The 24,767-nt window shown below is 47.3% G+C and overlaps 1 protein-coding gene across 1 annotated transcript in view; it reads right to left on the bottom strand.

The window, feature by feature from the left end:
- SPMIP2 (sperm microtubule inner protein 2) overlaps positions 1–23,567 on the bottom strand; it is a 73,341-nt gene extending 49,774 nt beyond the window's left edge. Inside the window, 2 exon segments of the mRNA XM_088475341.1 lie at positions 15,884–16,113; positions 23,483–23,567. Of these exon segments, the coding sequence (XP_088331467.1) occupies positions 15,884–16,113; positions 23,483–23,567 (315 nt within the window).
- Between the last annotated feature and the right edge of the window lie 1,200 nt (positions 23,568–24,767).

The raw sequence follows: 24,767 nt of genomic DNA, 5'->3' as shown, positions 1-24,767 counted from the left end.
GCACGCCCCCTTTGGTGGGCGTGCCGGGGGCGTGGCTGCCAGACGGAGGCGTTCCCATCGGAACGCCTACCGTCTGAAGCCGGCCCCACTGACATCACTAGTGATGTCAGTGGGAGTCATTTTGGCTCTGTATGAGCCAAAATCACTCCAGGGCTTGCGGCAGAGAGACCCTACCACAGGGTCTCTGTCGCAAGCCCGATGGTTGCGATGGTCTTGACCATCGCGACCATCATCATGGACGCTCGCATAAGCTGTGGGTGGTAACCCACAGCTATGCGAGCATCCATAAGGCCGCTCCATTTTCATGTAGGAGGGCCCTGATTCAGAGCGAGCGCTCTGGTCAGAGCGTCAAGCTCTGAATCAGGCCCTGAGTTCCAAAAGGTTGGAGCCACAAAACTGAAAGCTCGACCCCCAGATGAATTCCTACACTCACTGCTAACCTCTAGTTCCCAGACTAAGGGCCCCATTTATTAATTATCACAATTGCAAATGCGATCTGGGCATGACATTACCGCCCATGATTGCATTGCAAGATGCGATCCTATTGCCGGAATGTATAATCTGGCACATGCAGGGACAGGGGCTCCGGAGAGCTGACGGGGCTACTGCGCATGCGCAGTTACGCTGACTGCACATGCACGGCCGCCATTGCCAGGGGAGTGTTCTGGAGGAACCCTCTCCCAGCTATATATGCAAAGTTAAGCCCATCGACTACAATGGCTAACGCCATCTAAAGATGCATTCCGGATGTTTGTAATTTTGGCAGCATCGCATCTCCCATAGAAACTTGGGGGATACGGCTGCCATTGGGGATGCCGATACCTGCTGCAGTCCCTCCTTCATGGAGCTGGGGAAAATTTTATATTTGCAGTTAACCTCCGACAACGGGTGTTTTCGGGACTATAGAAACAAATATACAATGATAAATTGGCCCCTTACAGGGCTGGCTCGAGGCATGTTTGACTAGTGCGGTCGAATAGGGGCGCCACCCCATAGAGGACACACCCCTCCCAACCATTCCCGATTTCAGTGGGACAGTTCCGTTTTTTGGGCACTGCCCCGCTGTTCCACCCGCGGGGCAAAGTGTCCAGCGGTCGGGAGGTTGGGTATTGGTGTGGCGCCGCCCCGGAGAAGAGGAGTGGATGCCGCACGCATGCCTAGCTACTGACGTAGTGCTGGGCTCGCACCCCGCCTGACGTTAACTGGAGGCGTGCCATACGGGCACACCCCCAAATAACGTCATTTAGGGGACGTGGCCTATGGGAATTAGGTCACACACCCATTTTCGGTCGGGTAAAGGTGACTAGGTACTGTCTGCACAGGGCACGGCTCCCTCTGGTGCCGGCCCTGACTCCTTAGGGTGCTGTCACACAGTGGCATCATTCTGTACTGATACACTGAAGAGACTTTGGAACGTTTATGCTAAGAAAATGTTACATGCATGCACTTCTGAGCATAAGCACTCCCTTGTTCATCATTCATATACAGCGTCAGACTGGCAAGCAGGTGTACAGGGGAAGTCCACGGTGGTCCCCTTGTCTAAGAGCCTCACCCCTTTTCCTTATGGGCAAGGCCCATACTGTACTCCCTGGGCCATTGAATGAATGAAGGGGCATAGCTAACAGAAAATATTACCTACAGCAACAAAGTTTTCAGACTTCAAAAGAAACAAGAATATCCTGCACAGGATGGCAACAATTATTGAAAATGAGTAAAAAATAACTTATAGTGTAAAGTAAAAACTTGAAGAAGTTTATATTAACTCAAGTTGGTGGTGCTCCCCTGGGTTAACAACAGTACATTTGCATACTGAAAGATAATTGTTCCAAAAAAAGTAATGCAACAAAGACAGAAAGAGCCCTTAGTGGGGGCACTGCTTGAATACGGAGTTTCAGGATATGGCTTGTGTGAGAAAATAAGAAAATTAATGTATTCTAAAATATAACTTTTAATACGTATACTTAAAATGAACGAAGAGAGACTAATTGCAATAATTACCTACAAGTGACGTAGGAATCTTATATCAAATATTAACTAGAAAAATATTTACATACTTAGGCCCTCATTCAGAGCCGTACGCTCTGAGCAGAGCGCACGCTCTGAATGAGGGCCGCCCTCCATGAAAATGGAGCGTCCTCCTGGATGCTCGTATAGCTGTGGGTCACCACCCACAGCCTATACGAGCGTGCATTTTGATGGCCGCGATGGTCGTGACCATCGCGACCATCGAAACTGCAAGCCGGAGCCTGCGGTTGAGGTTTTCAACCGCAAGCTCCGGAGTGATTTTGGCTCTATCAGAGCCAAAATCACTCCCACTGACATCACTAGTGATGTCAGTGGGCCGACTTCTGACGGGAGGCGTCCCCGTGGGAACGCCCCCGTCAGGGAGGCACGCCCCCGGCACGCCCACCAAAGGGGGCGTGCTGTCAGTCAACATCGACAGCACGCCCCCTTTGATCAGTCACAACGAGCGAAGGACTTTCCTTCGCTCGTCGCGTCTGGCGCATGCGCACGACGGAGCTCCCTCCGTCGTGCGCATGCTCAGTGCATAACATCGACCCACTTGCGAGCGGACAGCCGCTCGCGAGTGGGTCTGAATCAGGCCCTTAGTTACAGTGTTGGGCTGGGTGAAAGTATTAGTTAATTCAATCTCAGGGGGTCATTCAGACCCGCTCGCGAGCGCAGGACGCTCGCAAGCGGGTCGATGTTACCCCACTGCGCATGCTCACGACGGAGGGAGCTCCGTCGTGCGCATGCGCGAGACCTGGCTAGCGACGGGCTCTCCGTCGCTCCGGGTCTCGCACCAAAGGGGGCGTGCTGTCGATGTCATCATCATGGTCGCTCGCATAAGCTGTGGGTGGTAACCAACAGCTATGCGAGCAGCCAAGAGGCCGCAACTTAAAAACCAAGCGCCCGCCCTGATTTAGAGCGAGTGCTCGCTTTTTGTGAGCGCCTCTGAATCAGGCCCTCTGTCGCTCACGCGATCACTACTCACACTAGCAGATCTACTCCTCAACCCTGGCATTCCAAATGCACCAGATACCTGCAAAAGTGTTCTCGAACTGCCGAGCAACAGTGGAGAAGATCACACTCTAAGGCAGATTTTCTTCATTTCAAATGTATGCTCTCATCCTATAGTGCTGCATCTCTCCCTCTCTAAACAGTCATACTTCAAGAACCTCATCTCCTCTCAGTCCTCTAATCCCCAGCGTCTCTTCTTCATTTTCAACTCCCTCCTTCGCCCACCCCCTCTTTGTCTCCCCTCCTTGCTCACTGCCCTTGACTTTGCTACCTACTTTACATCTAAAATTGATTCCATATGTCAGGACATCATATTCAGCTAGTCCCCCAGCTCTCCACCTCCTCCTTTCCCAGATCACCCCTCCCCATCAACTTTACCAACTCTAACATCCTTCTCCCCTGTATCTGGAGAGGAAGTCATAGCCCTCATCCGGTCCTCCCCCTTCCACCTCCCCCCTTGATCCTATCCCCTCCCGCCTTTTCCGCTTCATCACTCTCTGCCTGCTCCCATCTTGCCCACCTCATTAACCTCTCCCTCCCATCAGGCAATGTTCCTTCTGCATTCAAGCATGCCCTTGTCTCCCCCATTCTTAAAAAATCTACCCTTGATTCTAACCTTCTTTCTAACTACTGACCCATCTCTCTCCTCCCCTTTGCCTCCAAACTCCTTGAGCGGATTGTCTACAACCGCCTTACCGCTTTTCTTTCCTCCCACTCCCTCCTTGACCCTTTTCAGTCTGGCTTCCATTCTCTCCACTCCACTGAAACTGCCCTCACGAAAGTCAGTAATGACCTCCTTGCTGCCAAATCCCAAGGTCACTACTCTCTTCTTATTCTCCTTGATCTCTCTGCTGCTTTTGACACTGTGGACCACCCTCTACTGCTGCATATCCTTCACTACCTTGGTCTACGTGAAACTGCCCTCTCCTGGCTGTCGTCCTACCTCTCTGACCGATCTTTCTCAGTTTCCTCTCATGACTCCTCTTCCCCCCCACAGCCTCTTACAATAGGTGTTCCCCAAGGTTCTGTTCTTGGTCCTCTCCTATTCTCCCTCTATACTTCCTCTCTAGGTGAACTCATCAGCTCTTTTGACCTCCATTATCATCTCTATGCTGATACTCAAATCTACCTTTCTTCCCCTGATCTCTCCCCCTCTCTTCTGACTCGTTTCTCCAACTGTCTCTCTGCTACCTCTTCCTGGATGTCCCAGCGATTTCTTAAACTAAATATGTCTAAGACAGAGCTGATCATCTTCCCACCCTCCCACATCACCTCACTTCCCACTATTTCTTTATCTAGTGATGAAATAACTATCTCATCTAGTCCCAAGGTGCGCTGTCTTGGAGTTATCCTGGACTCATCTCTCTCCTTCAAACCACATATCCAGAACCTTTCACAGTCCTGTCATTTCCATCTCAAAAATATTTCTAAGATCAGACCCTATCTCACCCAGGATGCTATTAAAACACTCATACACTCACTGGTCATCTCCAGATAGGACTACTGTAACCTCCTCCTATCTGGCCTCCCCAAATCCCATCTCTCTCCTCTTCAGTCTATCCTTAATGCTGCTGCATGGTTTATCTTCCTCTCTAAACGCTCTACATCTGCCTCCCCTCTCCTACAAGGCCTCCACTGGCTCCCCTTCTCTTTTAGAACCCAATTTAAGGTTCTCATGCTTGCTCACAAAGCCCTTACCCAATCTTCTCCCATATACATCTCTGATCTCATCTCCCTTCACGCTCCTCTCCGCTCTCTTTGTTCAACTAATGCATGCCGCCTTTCATGCCAGCTGATTACTTCCTCCCACTCCCGCCTCCAAGATTTTGTCCGCACTGCTCCCTGCCTCTGAAACTCTCTCCCACTCCCCATCAGACTCTCCACCTCTTTGCAATCCTTCAAACGGGCTCTACCCACTACTTCATCAAAGCCTTCCAGCTATCATTCTAACTCCCTGCAACATGCTCCTTCCTCCCCATCTACCCTATCTGTGTCAAACCAGTTTGTCTTCCCCCACCTTTTTAGAATGTAAGCTCACGAGCAGGGCCATCTACCCTCTTGTGCTTCTCCTTACTCACCACTAGGGCACCTAACACTTGGTTGCTTATGCTCTGTTGCTTATCTGGGTGATATGGTTGCTAATGTAGCAATATATATCATTCATGTCCTGTATTGTATTGTTTTGTAAGTCGCTTGTCTACAATTTGTTTATGGACTTTGTAAGTCGCTGCGGAACACTTGCAGCACCATATAAAAGATAATAATAATAATAAATTATATTTTCGGAGCTTGACTGCGGGAGCATTCGCCATCTTCAGATAGTGAATGCTCCTGCTTCGGGATCGGAACCCGCTTCTTCCCTATGGGAAGGAGGTCTGGGTTGCGATGAGGGATTCGTCCGGGGCTCTTGTGAGCATGCGTGACCTGTAGGTCGGGCATGCGCAGTCCCGTCAAAATATTCACTGCTCCGAAAAGGAGCAGTGAAGCCGCTAGCAGGCACAGCTGATTTCCCATCAGCTGTCACCACGCCGAAGCAATGATGAATTTTTCCGGTAGCCACGGCAAGTTAGAATGTTAATTATCGGACCCGATAATTAATATCATGAATAGGGGCCTGATTCTGCAAGGATCGCAAGTAAGAATTCGCTCGCAGTTGGGCGATGTTGCATCTCTGCGCATGCGTGTGTGTCCCAATGCACACAATCCTGTGGCTGGTTAGGGCTGCCACAGTTGTGCGTATGAGGTCGATGGTCTCCAATGTTACCAATGTTTTTTTTTTGCTAGCCTGTGTACTGATTAAGCATAGAGTAAAGGGAGGTGGGCTGGCTTTATGTAGTGCTGGGCGTCTGCATCTTGTGTTGCGATTGCCATGCGTAGGCATTCATTAGCATATTCTCGCAGCAGCCAGGAACGTGCAATCTCTTCTTTGCGATCCTTGCTGAATCAGGCCTTAGGCCCCTTAGTGAGAGAAGATTCAGGACCTCATTCAGAGTCGATCGTTGCGGCCGCACGGTCGTAAGGGAAAAGGGGCCGGATATGCAAATGATGCACTCGCAAGTTGCGTCGTTAAGATCGGATCGTTAGATGGACGACCAAGGGGAGGATGCGGCCGTAAGACAAAAAATACGCCCCTTCTCGTACGCATTACACGTCATCTCCGGGCATATAAGAATTAATCGAGACCATCGGGAACCATCGGAACTGGTCGTAGAGCTTAAGGTTGACCATACCCTCTCTTAAGCTCTACGATCAAGTCAGTGTTAAAACCTCCCATGTCACATGTGCCATGACACTACTTTGTTAATTATGCACTCCCATAAAACGCCGTTTGCATAGTCAGGCACTCCTGCGTTCGGATCTCCACTCCCCCGTTCACAAGCGCCTTCCCCTGTTACCACCCACAAACGCCTCATCCTGTCACTCAAACTAACGACCTGGCCAAGTTCAAGGAGAGAGATATTTCCGATCGTAACAGCTAGTTTGCGCACGCGCATTGCGAATTTTACGCATGCACAGTTTAGCGAACATCGGTTGCGTACGACCGTGCGGCCGCAACGACCGACTTTGAATGACCCCCTCTATGCTTGGAGAGTTTGCATGTAAATCATACAGGTGTAATTATTTTAATCATGTTCATTTAAACAGACAACGCAAAAGAGCATAGGTCATTACCAACACAAAATAATGTACACAATAGGGTATTTTTAAATCACTAGCTGTAGCATGTCAGTATACAATCAATAAGTGTCAATACTTCAGGTACAATCTCCTGTTATCTAGTTGAAGGTATCAATACATTCATCAGTATGCAGCAGGAGTAGCTAGAATATTCAAAATAATAATAATATACTCTAGTAGCTGGCTGACACATTCTGCTGCTCTTGGTCCACATTTAAAAAAGTTTTTAAGTTTGTCTAGCCCAAGTGTGAGACACCACTTCCTGAGACCTCTATATATGAAGGTTTTGCCCATATCATTACACATTTAGCTTCCCAGAGATATCGTGGAATTCACCGTGCCCACAGACAATTCTGGTTGACTACACCATCTGGTTGTTGCTACCATTTTTCAAACAAAAAACAAACACACTCGAAGATGACGTTTAAGGTGTGTGGTTTCATGATACAGTAATGTCCCTTACACAACACTAAATAATGCCCCTTATAACAGGCATGTCAAACTCAAAATACCAACCAGGCCGAATATTCAATGTCTAAGAGTGTGTGGGCCGCAACAAAAAAAAAGTCTTATATGCAATTTTGAAAGGTTTATTATTAATAAAAACCAATGCAGTGCCCCCTGTAGTAGTGCCCCTTATGCAATTCTCCCCTATATTAGAGACCCTTATGCAATGCCCCCTGAAGTTGTGTCCATTATGCAATATCCCCCAGTAGTCCCCATTATGCAGTGCACCCAGTAATGCCCCTTATGTTGAGCCCCCAGTAATGCCCCTTATGCAGAGCCCCAATAATGCCCCTTATGCAGAGCCCCCAGTAGTGCACCTTATGCTAGTGCCACCAGTAATGCCCCTAATAGTGCACCTTATGTTGTGCCCCCATTAACGCCCCTTATGCAGTACCCCAGTAGTGCCCCTTATGCAATGCCCCAGTAATGTCCCTAGTAGTGCCCCTTATGTTGTGCCCCCAGTAATGCCCCTAGTAGTGCCCCTTATGCAGTGCCCCCAGTAGTGCCCCTTATGCAGTGCCCCCAGTAATGCCCCTAGTAGAGCCTGCAGTAATGCCCCTAGTAGTGTACCTTATGGTGTGCCCCTAGTAATGCCCCTAGTAGTGCTCCTTATGCAGTGCCCCAGTAGTGTCCCTTATGCAGTGCCCCAGTAATGTCCCTAGTAGTGCCCCTTATATTGTCCCCCCCAGTAATGCGCCTAGTAGTGCTCCTTATGCAGTGCCCCCAGTAATGCCCCTAGTAGTGCCCCTTATGCAGTGCCACAGTAGTGACCTTATGCTGAGGCCCCAGTAGTGCCCCTTATGCAGTGCCCCAGTAATGTCCCTAGTAGTGCCCCTTATGCAGTGCCCCCAGTAATGGCCCTAGTAGTGCCCCTTATGCAATGCCCCCAGTAATGCCCCTAGTAGTGCACCTTATGCTGTGCCCCAGTAATGTCCCTAGTAGTGCCCCTTATATTGCCACCCCAGTAATGTGCCTAGTAGTGCCCCTTATGCAGTGCCCCCAGTAATGCCCCTAGTAGTGCCCCAGTAATGTCCCTAATAGTGCCCCTTATGTTGTGCCCCTTATGCAGTGCCCCCAGTAATGGCCCTAGTAGTGCCCCTTATGCAATGCCCCCAGTATTGTTCTAGTAGTGAGCCTTATGCTGTTCCCCCAGTAATGCCCCAAGTAGTGCCTCTAGTAGTGTACCTTATGTTGTGCTCCCAGTAATGCCCCTAGTTGTGCCCCATATGCTGTGCTGCCTCCCAGTATAGAACAGGTCCCACTCACCTGTGCAGTACTTACCTTTCTTCACGATGGCCACTGGGCACCGCTCCAGTCCACGCCATCATCACTCCCACCACCCCGCATTGACGCTGCCGCTGACTGGATCTAATTAGATCCAGAGCGGCAGGAGCAGGCTCCTCTCATTGCAGGAGATGAGGGTGATGTCACAACATCACCTGCGTGCTGCATCACTGGGAACACTGGCCTGTGAAGTAATCAGAGGCTTCTTTAGGCTCTGATTGCTTCAGAGACCAGCATTGCAAGTTTTAAATAAAGTAATCACTGCCCGATCAGAGCTGAGCTCCGATCGTGGCAGGGGTGTGACCCGCATATTAGATATATTTGGGCCTACACTGTTGGGCCGCATTAAAATGTTTATTTGGTCCACATGTTTGACATGCCTGATTTATATCAAATTATGCCACACCTTAATGCCCCTATAACACATTATGCCATGCCATAATGCCCCTTACAACACATTATGCCACACAGTAATGCCCTTAACACATTATGCCACACAGTAATGCCACGTATAACATAATGACACACCGTAATGCCCCTTACAACACATTATGCCACACAGTAATGCCCTTTATAACACATTATGCCACACTAAGTAATACCCATAATAGCACATTGTGCCACACAGTAATGCCCCTTACACATTATGCCACACAGTAATGCCCATTACATCCCACCCTGACAGATGTACTTCACTAATCCTCCTCTCCGCTCCTGCCAGTCTGTCACCTCTGCCAGTCTGCACAGTTTCTATGTCCGTGTAGAACCAGATTATTGGGAACAGTTTATAACCTGTAAACTGCATGTATCAAGTTAGTGACACTTATACAGTGCCCCCCCCTGTAGTTGTGCCCCTTATGCAATGCCCCCTGTAGTAGTGCCCATTATTAAATGACCCCTGTAGTAGTGCCCCTTATGCAATGCCCCCTGTAGTAGTGACCCTTATGCAATGCAACCTGTTGCAGTGCCCTTTATGCAGGGCCCCTTGTAGCAGTGCCACTTATGCAATACTCCCTTATGCAGTGCCCCTTATGCAGTGTCCCCTGTAGTTGTGCCCATATGCAGTAGCCCCTGTAGTTGTGCCCATATGCAGTAGCCCCCTGTAGTTATGCCCATATGCAGTGCCTCCTGTAGTTGAGCCCATATGCATTGCCCCCTGTAGTTGTGCCCATATGCAGTGCCCCAGTAGTTGATCCCATATGCAGTGCCCCAGTAGTTGAGCCCATAGGCAGTGCCTCCTGTAGTTGTGCCCATATACATTGCCTCCTGTAGCTGTGCCCATATGCAGTGCCCCCTGTAGTTGTGCCCCTTAAAGTAGTGCCTATGTAGTTGTGCCCCTTAAAGTAGTGCCCCCCCAGTACTTACCTGATCCAGTACTTACCTGACTCCATTCGTCCGTCGTCCCGGCTGTTGCTCCTGCTGCCATGCTGACTGGATCTAACTTGATCCAGCAGGCATGGCCGCACAGGCTCCTCACATCACAGGTGATGTCATGACATCACCCGCACACTGCATCACTGGGAGCGCTGACCTCTGAAGTGATCGGAGGCTTCCTTAGCCTCTGATCACTTAAGAGGCCAGCGTTCACAGTTGCAGTGGCGAAGCAACAGCCCCCAAGCCACCGCAGGGGCTACGGGAGCCGTAGTTATGCCACTGAGGTGCAGGGCCGCCGACAGCCACACCGGGCGCATGTGACAGGGGGCTGAGGTCTGTCTGTGCTGCTCCTCCCCCGTCCGCTCAGTGTACTGTTACTGAACATGGAAGAGGGCTCTGTGCAGCCTCTTGATCACAGCATGTCTTCTCAGTATGTTGGCACACGGCTGCACACCAGAGTTCCCTCCTAAACAACAGTATGGGCTCAGCCATGTTGGGCTCTGTCACCTGACGTTCTTCCTCCACTGAGAGCGCTGCTCCCAGACCTGCTGATCATAGCATCAATTCCCTGGGCCCCTCCCCTATGAATTCCGTTTCCAGACTGGGCTCTGCTGCCATTGCAACGTCACTTCTTTCTGACGTTAAAGCTCAGAGCTGAGCTCCCAGGTACTCAGTATCTGAACGGTCCCAGGGCCTGATTCAGCAAGGGGAATGCAATAGTGATTACACACACAGTTCAACTGCGATGGTATGCTTATCCATTGCGATCTTGGCACAATATTAGAATGCCCACTTTAATTTACACACATCTGTAATGTTTAGCATTGTGATCACAGTCTCGATTGCAATGGCCAGTTCGTGCACTGGCAATAGCAAATACACATGCAGTTCAACTGCGATAGTATGCTAATCCATTGCAATCGCAATGCAATCTCAGCACAACATAAGAACGTCCACTTTACCTTACACACATCTGCAATGTTTAGCAGGACTGCGAAAACATCGATACAATCGAGTGCCATATGAGCCTCACGCACACTTGCACAAGCCCTGACCTTACTCAGAAATGCTAACTTCCACGTACGCTGAGACCTGCAACAGCGATGAAACGCACTGGCACGACTGCATTCGGCCGACCACCCCCCCCCCCCCGTTACCACCCACAAACGGCACTTCCTGTCAATCACTCTGCGATGGGTCTGCGTAGTCATTGCGATCGAAGTCCCGATCCCAATGGCCAGTTTGCGCATGTGCAGTATGCAACAATTGGGTGATTGCGTGCATATTAGCAACTGCGTTCCTTGCTGAATCAGGCCCCCAGTCCGTTACATCCTGTTCCTATATACCATCTTGCAGGGGCGGATTGGGATGGAAAACCAGCCCGGGAAGTTTCTGGAAGCAGCCCTAATGGGGGATGGGTTACACCCTCTCCATATGGCCTGATTCTGAGTCGGACGCAGTTGCAGTCACTACAAACCCCTTGCATTGTGTATAGCCTTATGTCCGAATGTGCAAGGACTAAGACGCCCATCTACAGCATCCACACACACTGCAATCATGCTTTGCGCAGCATCTTCAGACCCTGCCATCGGTGGCACCATCAAAACTTGCACCAGCCCTATGCTAGGTGCAGATCCGTCTGAGTATGGTTTCGAATGTGAGTGATTCGGCTTCTCTGTACACAGCCACTTTCAGCGGCACGCCCGAGACCCATCACTTTAGACGGGAGTGAGGGTGCGAAAAAATAATTAAATTCCCTTGAAAGGAAACTATGGGAGAAAGTACAAACATACAGCATGTGGGTCCCCTTAGGGATATACACTTACTACAGCCTGTATACACCAAATACATAACTCTATATAATACCGCAGCCCCTATATACTGACACACAGCTCTATATACCACAGCCCCTATATACCTACACACAGCTCTATATACCGCAGCCCCTATATACCGACACACAGCTCTATATACCGCAGCCCCTATATACCGACACACAGCTCTATATACCGCAGCCCCTATATACCGACACACAGCTCTATATACCACAGTCCCTATATACCGACACACAGCTCTATATACCACAGCCCCTATATACCGACACACAGCTCTATATACCACAGCCCCTATATACCGACACACAGCTCTATATACCACAGTCCCTATATACCGAAACACAGCTCTATATACCACAGTCCCTATATACCGACACACAGGTCTATATACCACAGTCCCTATATACTGACACACAGCTCTATATACCACAGCCCCTATATACCGACACACAGCTCTATATACCACAGTTCCTATATAATGACACACAGCTCTATATACCACAGTCCCTATATAATGACACACAGCTCTATATACCACAGTCCCTATATAATGACACACAGCTCTATATACCAGTCCCTATATAATGACATACAGCTCTATATAACATCAAAGCCTCCTATATACAGATACAACCCCCTATACACTGAAATACAGTTTTATATATATCACCACAGCCCCTATACACCACCACTCCCTATACACCACCACCCCCTATATAACACCACAGCTCACTATAACACCACATCGACCTAAAAAACACCAGAGCCCCCCATATAACAACAAAGTTCCTCACCTAACATCCCCCTATATAACAACACAGCCCTGTATATATAACAACAGTGACAGTCACCTGCTGGACTCACTCACCAGCCACAGTCATGATGTTGCCAGGCTGCCGACATTGAAGATCAGAGGATCCATTCCCTCTCTGTGCTGCAGCTGCACCTGACTCCTCTGAGACCCCGGGCCCAGTTACTGCCTGGCTCCTCCCCTTCCTGTCACGCTGATCCATTCCCTGCACAGTGCACACATCCTACGTGCTGCAGGGGACGGGGCTGTGTGTCTCCTTGCTTCAATACACAGAGTGGAGCCCCGCCCCCCGCTCACTCAGGACTCAGGAGACAGGTCCAGTTACGCAGATAGCAGCAAGCTCTGCAGAGCAATGCAGCCTGTCGCGGTCCTTACAGTGCGGCCAGTGTTAGTCAGACACTGCGCTTGTTTACATACAGCCCAGCCCTGGACACTGAGTACTAGCGGCCGGCCCTGGGGGAGGGGGGCAGGAGAACATTTGAGTCGGCCCAGCGGGAACTGTCCCGATCTCCCGGCAGCCCAATTCGCCCATGCCATCTTGCACACCAGTCTGGTTTTTACCACTGAGACTTGTTCTTACAGCCACCATCGGTTCCAGACGATGCCTCAAACCATCGGTGTCATCCAATGCTTACAACATTGAACTCATATTAATTGGGTTCTTCAATTCATCAATATCAGTCCCAACCGATCAAGTTCATCAATTCATCAACATCGGACTCTTATTAATTAAGTTCCTCAATTCAACAACATCGGTCCCAACTGATCAAGTTCATCAATTCATCAACATCAGATTTATTTCAAATTAAGTTCCTCAATCCATCAACATCAGTCCCAACCAATCAAGTTCATTAATTAATCAACATCAGACTCTTATCAATTAAGTTCTTCAATTCACCAAAATCGGTCCCAACCGATCAAGTTCATTAATTCATTAATATCGGACTCATATCAATTAAGTTCTTGGATTCTTCAACATTGGTTTCAAACCGATCAAGTTCATCAATTCTTCAACATTGGATTCAAATCCATCATGTTCTTCAAACCATCTACATCGATCTCAAACCAATCCAGCTCTCAATCCAGCTTCATCAGTCCCAATCCGATTCTGCTCATTTATTCAGTATTATCATCTCTAATTCTCATTCCAACATGCTGCATAATAAAGACATTCTATTTCTGTCCTCGCCTTCAGGCCTATCATCCTCTGCAGCTTCTCTATCTCTTCACAGCAATACATTAGGAAGTCTTGGCTCAAGCCGCCCAGTTTTGTTCACACCTCCCAAGTCTCCTTTTCAGCCTACCGTGCCTGTTCCAACCCAAACCAACCCTCAGGCGTGACAGGGAGGATTAATGGATATGTGATAATATGGGGGTGATTGGGGGTTGTGTTAAAAAATTTGTGTAGTGTAGCAGATGTTATAGCAGAATAAATGTACACACCAGAGGATACCCTGAAGTCACTAAACATCCCAGTAACAACCAGTGGTGGTTATTTTAGCTTTAACTTGAATGTACAGCCGTACTCACAGTTATGCATGTAACAGAGTCTCAGCATGGAGCAGAGCATGAGCAGAACATACAGACCACAAGCCGGTGACTGTATGTGGGAAGCAGTGCAGGATGTAAGCAGTGAACAACACTGTGGATGCAATATATTGCAGGGACTCACTGAGTTAAGTGGAACATGTACATGTTCCACTGCAGGGAATTAACACAGTGACAAGGTGGATGACACACATGCGCAGAAGTACAGACTGTGGGCCATCTTGGTTAGGGAATGAAGAATCCCTAAAGGAGCCGATATGACGACTACGCAGAAATGCTCTCCTGATTTCAACAACATGATGTGAGGGGTGATTGATGACAAGAAAATAGTGCTAGACATACCCCCTGTGCACAGTATCCCTCTCTAGATTTCACTGTGTGCATAACCAATACTATTGGAGAAGCTCAGAGAAAAGATGCAGCTGTCAGGGGCAGGGCCTGGCTCCCCATGTTAATAGGCCTGCACCCGTCATAGCAAATTGCCGCAATTTGCAGGTCCATGGGTCTGGAGAGCCACTGTGGTGACTGAAAGGACACTGGGACTGGAAAGCTACTGTGTGGGCTAGAGAGTGACTGTCAGGGCTGGAAAGACACTAGGAGCTGAAGAAAGACACTGGGGACAGGGGAAAGACTATGGACCTCATTCAGAGTCGGTTGCAAGCACTGAGCACTCGCAGCCGGCTCGATGTTTTGGTCCTGAGCACGTGCAGCGGCCGCACTGCGTGTGCGCAAGCCCCGGTGCGAGAGAGAAACTCTCTCGCTCCGGAGCTCACTACAAAAGGGGCGGCTGTCGATGTTGATCGACAGCTCGCCATGGTTTGTAGGCGGGGCAGGGGGTGGTTACACCAATGGAGGCGTTCCTGAAGGAACACTTGCCGTTTTGTGGGCAGCCGCACTGACATCAGCAGTGATGTCAGTGGGGAGTTTCCTGCTCGATCAGAGCAGGAAGCTCCCTGGGGCTTGCGGTTGCCGAGACCCAACCTTAGGGTCTTGACCATCGCGACCATCAACCTGGTCGGTCGCTAAGCTGTGGGTGGTAACCCACAGCTTAGCTAGCGACCAGGAGGCCGCACAAAAAAAAGAAGCGCCCGCCCTCATTCAGAGAGAGAGATCGCTTCTTGTGACCGCCTCTGAATGAGGGCCTATGTTGGAAGAAGAGCCACTGTGCCTGGAGAGACACTGTGGGGGCTGGAAAGAGACTGGTGGGATGAAGGAACACTGCTATATAACAATGACATTGGTTATATTCCTACGCAAACAGACAACTTCCGGGCCCATGTGATCTGTAACGTGAATACTGACTGAAGTCACCATCTATCCAGGGAGGACAAATTCCTTCTGGAAGACTTTCAAATGACTGGCCTGTACCTGCCAGGGATGGGGACCCCTAAAAAGTAGGTGTACCGGGCACCATGATTTTTGTTGCCGGTCCTGGCTATACAGGTATTATTTTATCCAACTTGCACTAGACAGACTTGCACCTTTGAGCGAAATTATGGTGAATAACCTTTAGCATGGCCTAAACTTTCCATAATACCTTTAGTTAGAGCAACTGTAGTGCAGATTGTCTTAAAGATTACAGATGTATACCCAGGCATCTCATAAATGTGCATCAATATTGCAGTACTGATGAGTTGGGAAAATGGTTGGTGAGCATCAGATACTACCACGTACTAGTGTGGTCAGGGAAGAATGAGGGGAGGTTTTTGTTGTGTTATTGTTGCACTGTCCCCTTTCTTTCCTTAAAGCAATTTTGACACATATATTATTTATTCTTAGAGCGGACACATTCTGGTGACAACAGTATAAATGCCCCTGACATTACCTTGATCTGATGGCCACTACAAAGTTGATCTCTGTTGAGCATGCTGAATGCCGACACTCCCCAGCCTATGCCCCCTACATAAGAGTCTTTAGGCAGCGGAGCAGGGGTGCCTGGTGCAGCACGACACAAGTAATCCACTTCACTGGTGCTTTCAGCTGATGCTGCTCCTTCTCCAATGTATCTGGTGCAATCAAAATGCTTAGCCCTGTAATCTCTCACATAGTCAGGACCTACAGAAAACAGATAATGCAATGTGACCACGACACTGAGATATTTACAGTTAGAGATACATTTGACATGAATTGGACATAGCACTTTTATCCACAAAATATGTCAGTAAATAAACTACCATAATTTACTAGGATCCCAAGGTCATAACAGACCTAGGACCTAATTCAGACCCGCTCGCAAGTGCTTGAGCGCTCGCGAGCGGGTCGATGGTGTGCTCTGCGCACGCACAGCGGCCGCACTGAGCGTGCGCAAGTCCCGGAGCGAGAGAGAAATTCTCTTGCTCCGTGGCTCACTACAAAAGGGGTGGCTGTCGATGTTGATCGACAGCTCGCCCCGCTTTGTAGGCATGGTGGGGGGGGTGGCTTCACAAATGGAGGTGTTCCCATGCGAATGCCTGCCATTTGTGGGCGGTCCCACTGACATCACCAGAGCCAGAAGCTCTCTGGGGCTTGCGGCCACGGGACCCTACCACAAGGGTCTCGTCGCAAGCCCCGATGGTCGCGATGGTCAAGACCATCGCGACCATCGGAGCTTGCGACAAAACCCTTTTGGTAGGGTTTCGTGGCTGCAAGCCCCAGAGAGCTTCTGGTTCTGGCTCACGGATAGCTATGCGAGCAGCCAGGAGGCCGCACAGAAAAAAAAAAAAAAACGCCCTGATTCAGAGCGAGCGCTCTTTCAGAGCATCCGGCTCTGAATCAGGGCCCTAGATCGGAAGCCTAGGTAGGATAATGGATGATCCATCTCTGCATGAAACACATGTAAATGACTGGGTATCACAGTGCTATAGACAGGCTAGTAGTGATTGAATATTTAGATATAAATATAACAGCCTGACATTTAATGCTTTATAGAATTGCTCATGCAAACTGATTACTTCCTCCCACTCCCGCCTCCAAGATTTTGCCCGCTCTGCTCCCCACCTTTGGAACTCTCTCCCTCTTCCCATCAGACTCTCCCTCTCTACAATCCATCAAACGGGCTCTCAAGACCCATTACTTCATCAAGCCTTCCAGCTCTCATCCTAACCCGCTACTACATGCTCCTTCCTCCCTGTCTACCCCATCTGTGTCACACCTGTTTGTCTGCCCCTCCACATTACAATGTAAGCTCTTATGAGCAGGGCCCTCTACCCTCTTCTGCTTCCCCTTACTTTACTTTAATCTACTTCTTACTAACCACTAGGGCTTCCCCTTACTTTACTTTAATCTACTTCTTACTAACCTAACACTTGATTGCTTATGCTCTTTTGCTTATCTGGATGTTATGGTCGCTAATGTAGCAATGTATATTATCCTTTCCTCATCCTGTATTGTATTGTACTGTAAGTCACTGGCCAACCTATTTGTTTATGTACTTTGTAAGGCGCTGTGGAACACTTGTGGCACAATATAAATAAATGATAATAATAATAAGTGTAAGGATTTTATTTGTATTATTTACTGATTAGTTGAGTAACCATGTTGAAGTAATGTTTTGTTTTCACACTATACAAAGATGGGCTATAAAACCAGGTAACATCTTCCTGCAGACTCCTTAATGACTGTGAGTACTTTGCAGCTTTGTGACCATATACATTATAGTAATTTTTCTAAGCGCTGGTTAAACAAAAAGAGATTTTTTTATTACTTGGTATAGATGGCCAGTGAATGGTTTACCATCGATGGTCTCACTCATTGGAGTCATTGGTACTTTGCATCAATGACAGTAAACCATTTACGGAAACCCATTGATAGTTTGCATGATTAATGGCCCTCACTAGTGGGGACACGTGACAGTGGACGATCAATCAGAGAAGGAGGGTGGTTAAGTAAAACCAATAATGGTGAAGAAACATCAGACTTGTGATCACAAGTGATGTCAGTGGGAGAGCTTTCAGCTCTGTTAGAGCCGAAAGCTCTCTGGGGCTTGCAGGAAAGAAGACCCTACCACAAGGGTCTCGTCGCAAGCCCGATGGTCGTGATGGTCTTGACCATTGTGACCATCATCATGGCCGCTCACTATAGCTGTGGGTGGTCACCCACAGCTATGCGAGCGGCCAGGAGGCCGTTCGAAAAAACCAGAAGGCCAGGCCTGATTCAGAGTGAGCGCTCTGTCAGAGCGTCCGGCTCTGAATCAGGCCCTCTGTGCGTTACACTGTGTGTATGCACAGAGGGACAGTACCGACTGAGACGCAGGCTACCAGAAATGTATTGGAAATGTGCTGGCCGTTCCTGGGAGGTGGCTTCTCAGACACATGTACAGTAAATGCTGGCGCTCAGGATCCCGGTGGTCAGAATCCCGACGCCGGCATCCAGACACTTGTTGGTGAGTATCCTAACCCTCCTCCTCTCCCTACCCCTAACCCTCCCTCCCTGGTGCCTAAACCTTACCTCCCCTCTAGTGCCTAAGCCTAACCTCTCCCTAAACTAACCTTCCCCCTTAGTGCCTAACCCTAACCTTCCCCCTATCCCCAGTACCTACCGACAGGATGCCGGTGGTCAGGATGCCGCGCTGAGATTCTGACAGGTGTCGGGACTCCGGCGCCAGCATTCCGACTGTCGGGATTTTGACCGGATCCTCATCTTATGGGCGTGTAATGTGAGTGTTGTGAGTGTGTTGCTGAAGTGGTTACATACACAGATGCATAACCGCTCACATTAGAGGCCATACTCAGACAGACAATCTGCACCTTCCAAAGGGCTATAGTTTCGATGGTGCGACCGATGGTAGCATCTAAACACGCACTAAGTGGTATTATAGTATCTGAGGATGCAGAAAGTGGGCGTCTCAGTCCTTGCACTTTGAGACGCATGCTTGTGAAAGACTGGCTGATATTAGCATTAGCATATAGTTGCAGACGCGATTATGGCAACAGATGGTAAATCGGTTACAGCAGCGTGTGTCTCAGGAACAAGTCCCTTATCTAGTAGCTGTCTGGTTGCCAAGAAAATAAAATATTATCTTCTCTTCTAGCCTATGTTACAGCTTGATGATAGTTTCCCCTTGAAGACCCTTGTCAGGGCTTCACTGGATGGACATAGTGAGATTTAACAAGGCCAAGCTGGAAAACCTGGTAACAATATGTCACCTTTGAGGTGTGATGGGAGTCTGACAACTTTTAATTGCAAATCAGCCACTTCACAAATAGCTGCATATTTTGTATACACAACTAGTATAACATAACAGTCGGCGATTTCTATTATATTTATTTGGCCAAGAGCAGAAAGCAATGCTTAGTATACACAAATCACTAGGTGTGCTTCACTTGGCTCATTCGCTGTACTCTAACCTCTGCAAATTTACAATTAATGGTTTCAGTAACATACATTACTGTTTGTATTAGGTTACATATCATTTCTTCTCTAGCAAATGCCTTTTCAAGCCTTTTATGTGGACTATTTACTCTTGTGCACATATAAAAGCAGGTAAATATTAGGTACTTTTTTAATAATTATTTAAAGTGTCTACTGTTGCTTGGTTATGCAGAGATATAATTATATTCCATTTATTTATGGTGCAACATAACTATAAATCAATAGGCATAAAAAGACACAGGTAGAGAGTGCGTGCTCTGGTGCACAAAGGGTGTAGATACAAAGCTCCCTGGGCTTCCTTGGGGGTACAGCTGTATGTTCATGGGGAGCTGGTCACACTTCTCCTAGTCTGCGTCCTCAGCCTGGGTTATGGACAAGAAATGGCTGAATTGGGGTCTGAGAGTCCTCTAAGCAACCCAGTTTGTAATGGGCCATAATAAAGACTTATATAATTTGGTGTTCAAGTTGCATCTATGAGATGGTGTCTTTATGGCATGGTGAATGTTAATCATACAAATTGATTAGCCAATAACAAGACATTCCAATATACCACCATAAATGCATAGTCTTTATTTGAAATGAAACCCTTGTCAGGTGTATGACAGGTATTCTTTAAAACATATGAAGAACTGGCAAATCAGTAAAGGGGCATTATCTATTAGATTCAGTAATATACAGAGAAGTAAAGTAGGAACTTACAGATTTGAGGAGCAGTAAAATATTGTCTAGCGCTGCATTGAGAATAGATAATAGGGGTGAAAGTCTGGCTAGTAAAGACCAGTAATAATAGGCCTTTTATAGTCCATGCAGGAATTGATTGCAGTGTCTTATGTGTGTGTGTGTTCTGCAAATGTGTTTTAGTGTATGTGGAGAACGGGATGTAGTTATATTACCGGCGGCCAGAATGCCGGTCGCCGGAAGCCCAACCCAGGACTAAAGACAGGCGTCAAAATCCTGATGCCTATCTTTATCCCGATGGCGAAATCCCGACAGCAGGCATCCCGAACAAAGGTAAGCAGGCTTGTTAGGTCTTAGTCGCTGGATGGGGGAGGGGCGTGGGACGGTTAGGTTTAGGAACCCTCGGGGGCAGATTAGGGTTAGGCTGCCTGTGGGGAGGGTTAGGCTACGTTGAGGAAGAGTTAGGGTTAGGCACCACCAGGGGGAGGTTAGGGTTAGGCATAAGGGGAGCGGAGGTAAGAGTTAGGCACCACTAAGGGAGGGTTAGTAGGGGAGAGGGGTAGGGTTAGCATACTTACCACGCCTGTCGGGATCTTCATCCATCAGGATGCCGCTGTCGGGATTTCATACCCAACCACAGGACAATTCAATGTCAAGGAAAATACCTACACAACACATAGGCACACGCAGGGGGGGTTTCCGGTTGCCTGGAAACCCCCCTCCCCAGCCCATAACCACAATAGAAATTGTAAAATAATAGAATTTTACTGCATGTTCTTCTCAGAATCAAAAATTAAATAAATAGCACCCCCTGTTGATCTTTTAATATGTGTCAGCCAGTATTAAATATACCTGTGCACCAACTAGGAGATCTGGAAAACATGCAGTTAGGGGTGCAATGCTATAGACCATCAATAGGGTAAATTATTAATATAGTATAATACACTATTCAGTGCATAAGAAGACCAATATGTACATATATGCCCAGGGTAGTGCTAGGTTCTTCTGCTGCACCCCCAGACTCCCAGACTTGCTGCAATGCTCTGGAATGGAGTCCCCATCTGAAATAAAAACATTTAGCTCAGGCAGGATGGCCCTACTGCCACATTTAATGGCTTACTGGGATCGCTGGTCTTGGATATGCTGGAATTATGATGCACATAACCATCTTTAATATGTGTCATACAAAGTGTAAAGTGCTAATTATTCATGGACTGGCCACACTCACTCTAAAATCAAGTATTTGGAAACCCCCCTCTAAAAATCCTGCGTTTGCCACTGCAACAATCTTAAGGGATAGGGTGTATTGTGTTTGTTAGTATTCGTGGTCTGTTCGCCAAGAGAAGGCTGCTATGCCCGACCCTCCATGTGAGACTGTCGCTGGGGCAGTTCTGATTAGTAGAGGTTTGGCATCTGTTCAGACTCAGAGACTTCAGGGTTTCTGGCTGCTGAAAAGCAACAACTGGAAGTTTGGGCACTGAATTAGTACAGCCGACTCAGACAGGTGCTAACTTTTAATCTCTCTGGCACCATTTAACCACTTAACTGACATTTTTTTCCAAAAACCACTCAAAAATTGTCGGGGTTTTTTTATAACTGAATTAGCTCAAGAACATCTTTTTAAAATCTATCCAACACAATTTGACAAAAGAAAATATTTTTTAAACACTGTATACTTTTATGGTATACTGTAATGATGGCCGATGGGTTAAACCATCAATAGAAACCATCGATTGTTTGAGCTCACAGCCACTGATGTTTCCTTAACATCGGTTTGTAAACCATCGATGGTCCCACATCCCTACTGGATCACCCCGCACCCCGCCGCTGGACCCCTTCGCACCCAGCCACGGACACCGCTGGACCCCAGCACCCTGCCATGGAGGCAGCCCCTGCAACGCAAGCTGGATCCCCATGCACCTCCGCCGGACCTCCAGGTATTGTAAATACTTCGTATATATATATATATGTATACACACATGTATATATGTGTATGTATATATATATATATATATATATATATATTCCAGCAAAAAAATGGCACTCGGAGACAGATCTGCAACATCTGTATATTTCAATATATCAACGTTTCGGGGTCAGCACCCCTTCATCAGGACCACATACACTTACACTCATATATATATATATCTATATATATATATATATATATATATATTGCCCAATCACTGTGGCCAGCAGTGATCAGGACACATAGGGAGGCGGAGCTGAGATCAGGAGGAGTGGGCGGGGGTGCCGCTAGGCTGCCCGGGTACATAGCAGCAGGTAACCGTGGCTCCTGCTTCTAGTAGTCAGTGATCACTAGGGTGATCACTGTTCTGTTGCTTCGGAGCTGCAGTGGAAGGCAACTGCGGCTACTGCTTTCCTACTGAAGGGGGTGCAGGTGGCTGTCCGATCACTGCTGGAAGTGCGCTGGGAGGGGGGTGCCGCCGGTGCCTGATCACTGTAGCCAGCAGTGATCGGGACATACAGGAAGGGGAGCCGCAGGTGTAGGGGGACCAGCAGGTCCCTCTGACATAGGTGGCTGGGGGAAGATTAGCTTCCCGCAGCCGCCTAGTGGGCATTTATGACTGGTTGCATCAGATGCGACCATGTCAGGGAAAACCCAGCCTGGTGTGGTCGCATCTGATGTGATCGTGCCAGGAAACTGGTTAAGTACGCATCACCTATCATTAATTCTTAGGTGATTGTTTTTCACTCAGACTCTGCAAAGCCAAATAGTGGAAAAACTGGACAAACATAAAACAGGGATATACAATGTACACCAAATAAATGTAGGGCAGGGAGGTCACTACTCATCAGACACTTTGTATTTTAATTGGAAGAAGACACAGGTGAAACAAAAGGAAATGGAACCCATTGTTTCTAGTGACCCCATACCCACTTGTAATGTTACTGTATTTAGGAACACTGCAGCAGCATTGCAACAGTATTTCTTTATATTAAATGCCTGCCTTTGTGCTTACTGCAATGGAAATGCTTTGGGTAAGCATAGTCAACCTCCAATGACTTTCTAAACAGCAAATAATCCACTATTAACAGCTGCATATGAAATGTATTTGCATTTGACATGTGATTTCACAGGTGTTGATGCTCACGTTAATTGCAAAATAAAAGCCAGTGTGTATAAGGTATAATGTGACAGTAAAAGTAGCTATTTAATAAAAAATCTTTGAAGATGCATGCACTTTTAGTCAATTCATTTTAAGACATGTTGTAATAGACATGCAGTGTATACAAGCGCAAATGTAAAAAAAACCATTGTACTATATAAAAACACAATTATTAAAATATTATTTATTTACCTGACATTCAATTCCTATGTACAATATTAGTAATCCAACAAATTTCCTCCACTTGTGTTGTGTCTATATTTTACCTGTATAAAGCATCCTTTTTCCATTTTCATTAAAGGGGTAGCCGGAGCCTGAGGTAGAGATCTTGCCATCATGTTCTGGTTGCATGATGTGCCACTGGGAAACCAAATGGCATGAGAGGCTCAGTAACACTGCATGAATGAGTGAAGCTGCAGCCTGATCAGCCAGCAGTCATTGAGCAGAGTAATTCTAGCCTCCCTTGGCCAAACAATGTTTCCCCAGCAACAATGTCAGTAAGACAACCAGAAAGATCACATTGCTATAGAGTAAAACATCACAAATGTAATTTTATTGAGCATTTGTATTAAATAAATTTGAAAACAAAAAATGAATACAAAGTTTCATAAATTACATTTGTGGCGCCTCACGCCTCAATTTCTGGGACTTAGGGCCATATTCAATTTGAGGTGAAAAGTCCGTCATTTTGGCCTATTTCAATTATCCCCATTTTCAATTTCAAAGTCTTTGTTAAAAAACGGGGATAACTTTGCTCCATGTAATATATGGCGAAAAAAAGTGCAGAATTGGGGTTTAGGGGTGCAGGATTTAAAAAAATAGCCTGTAGCCCTGGGAGGGTCCCCTAAAAGGAATCTGTGTCAAAAATGTTTTTAAAAAATCCTCAAGACACCCCAAAAAAGGTACTTGAATTTTGGGGTTAAAAAAAATTGGAGGACAAACTTCTAACCTAGCGAAATTGATTCCTGAGGGGTTCCCAAGTATGCGGCAGGTGTTTTCAAGAATGCGGCTGGAAGGGAAAATATGCTTGCACCCATTTTCATGTACCCCAAATTTGATGGAACAAGTTATTTTTCACCCCAAAAAACCCTAAGTGCTATTCTTCACCCCTTCTTCTAAAGCCGCATTTATGCACCTGCCGCGGCTATTAAAAACCCAGACTAGCTTGAGCAGCCCAAATCAGGGGTACCCATAGTGATCCCCCATGTCTGGGCATCTATAGCCACTTAACTGACAACTCTATTTTCTAAAAACCGCTTCAAAATTGTCATTTTTTTTTTTAGTGAATTAGGTGTGGAACATCTATTTTAACTTATTCAAAATGGTTTCATAAAAAAAAAAAAAAAGTTTTTTTTTTTTTAAGATTTAAAAAAAAAAAAGTTTTTTTAAATTCTGGAACATTGGAACCACCATCGAAGCTTCGCAAATATGGGAAACATCGTGGCCATTGCGATGTTCAATTTGAGACCGGATCCAGGCACCAGGTAAGTTATACCCCTTTTACACCAAAATCCCCGGGTCTGACCCGGGATTTGGAACACGTTTCCAACC

The sequence above is a fragment of the Taudactylus pleione genome, unplaced genomic scaffold, assembly GCF_031769625.1.
Source record: "Taudactylus pleione unplaced genomic scaffold, aTauple2 ptg000170l, whole genome shotgun sequence".
Taxonomy (NCBI): Eukaryota; Metazoa; Chordata; class Amphibia; order Anura; family Myobatrachidae; genus Taudactylus; species Taudactylus pleione.
This window is presented reverse-complemented; position numbering and strand designations above follow the sequence as displayed.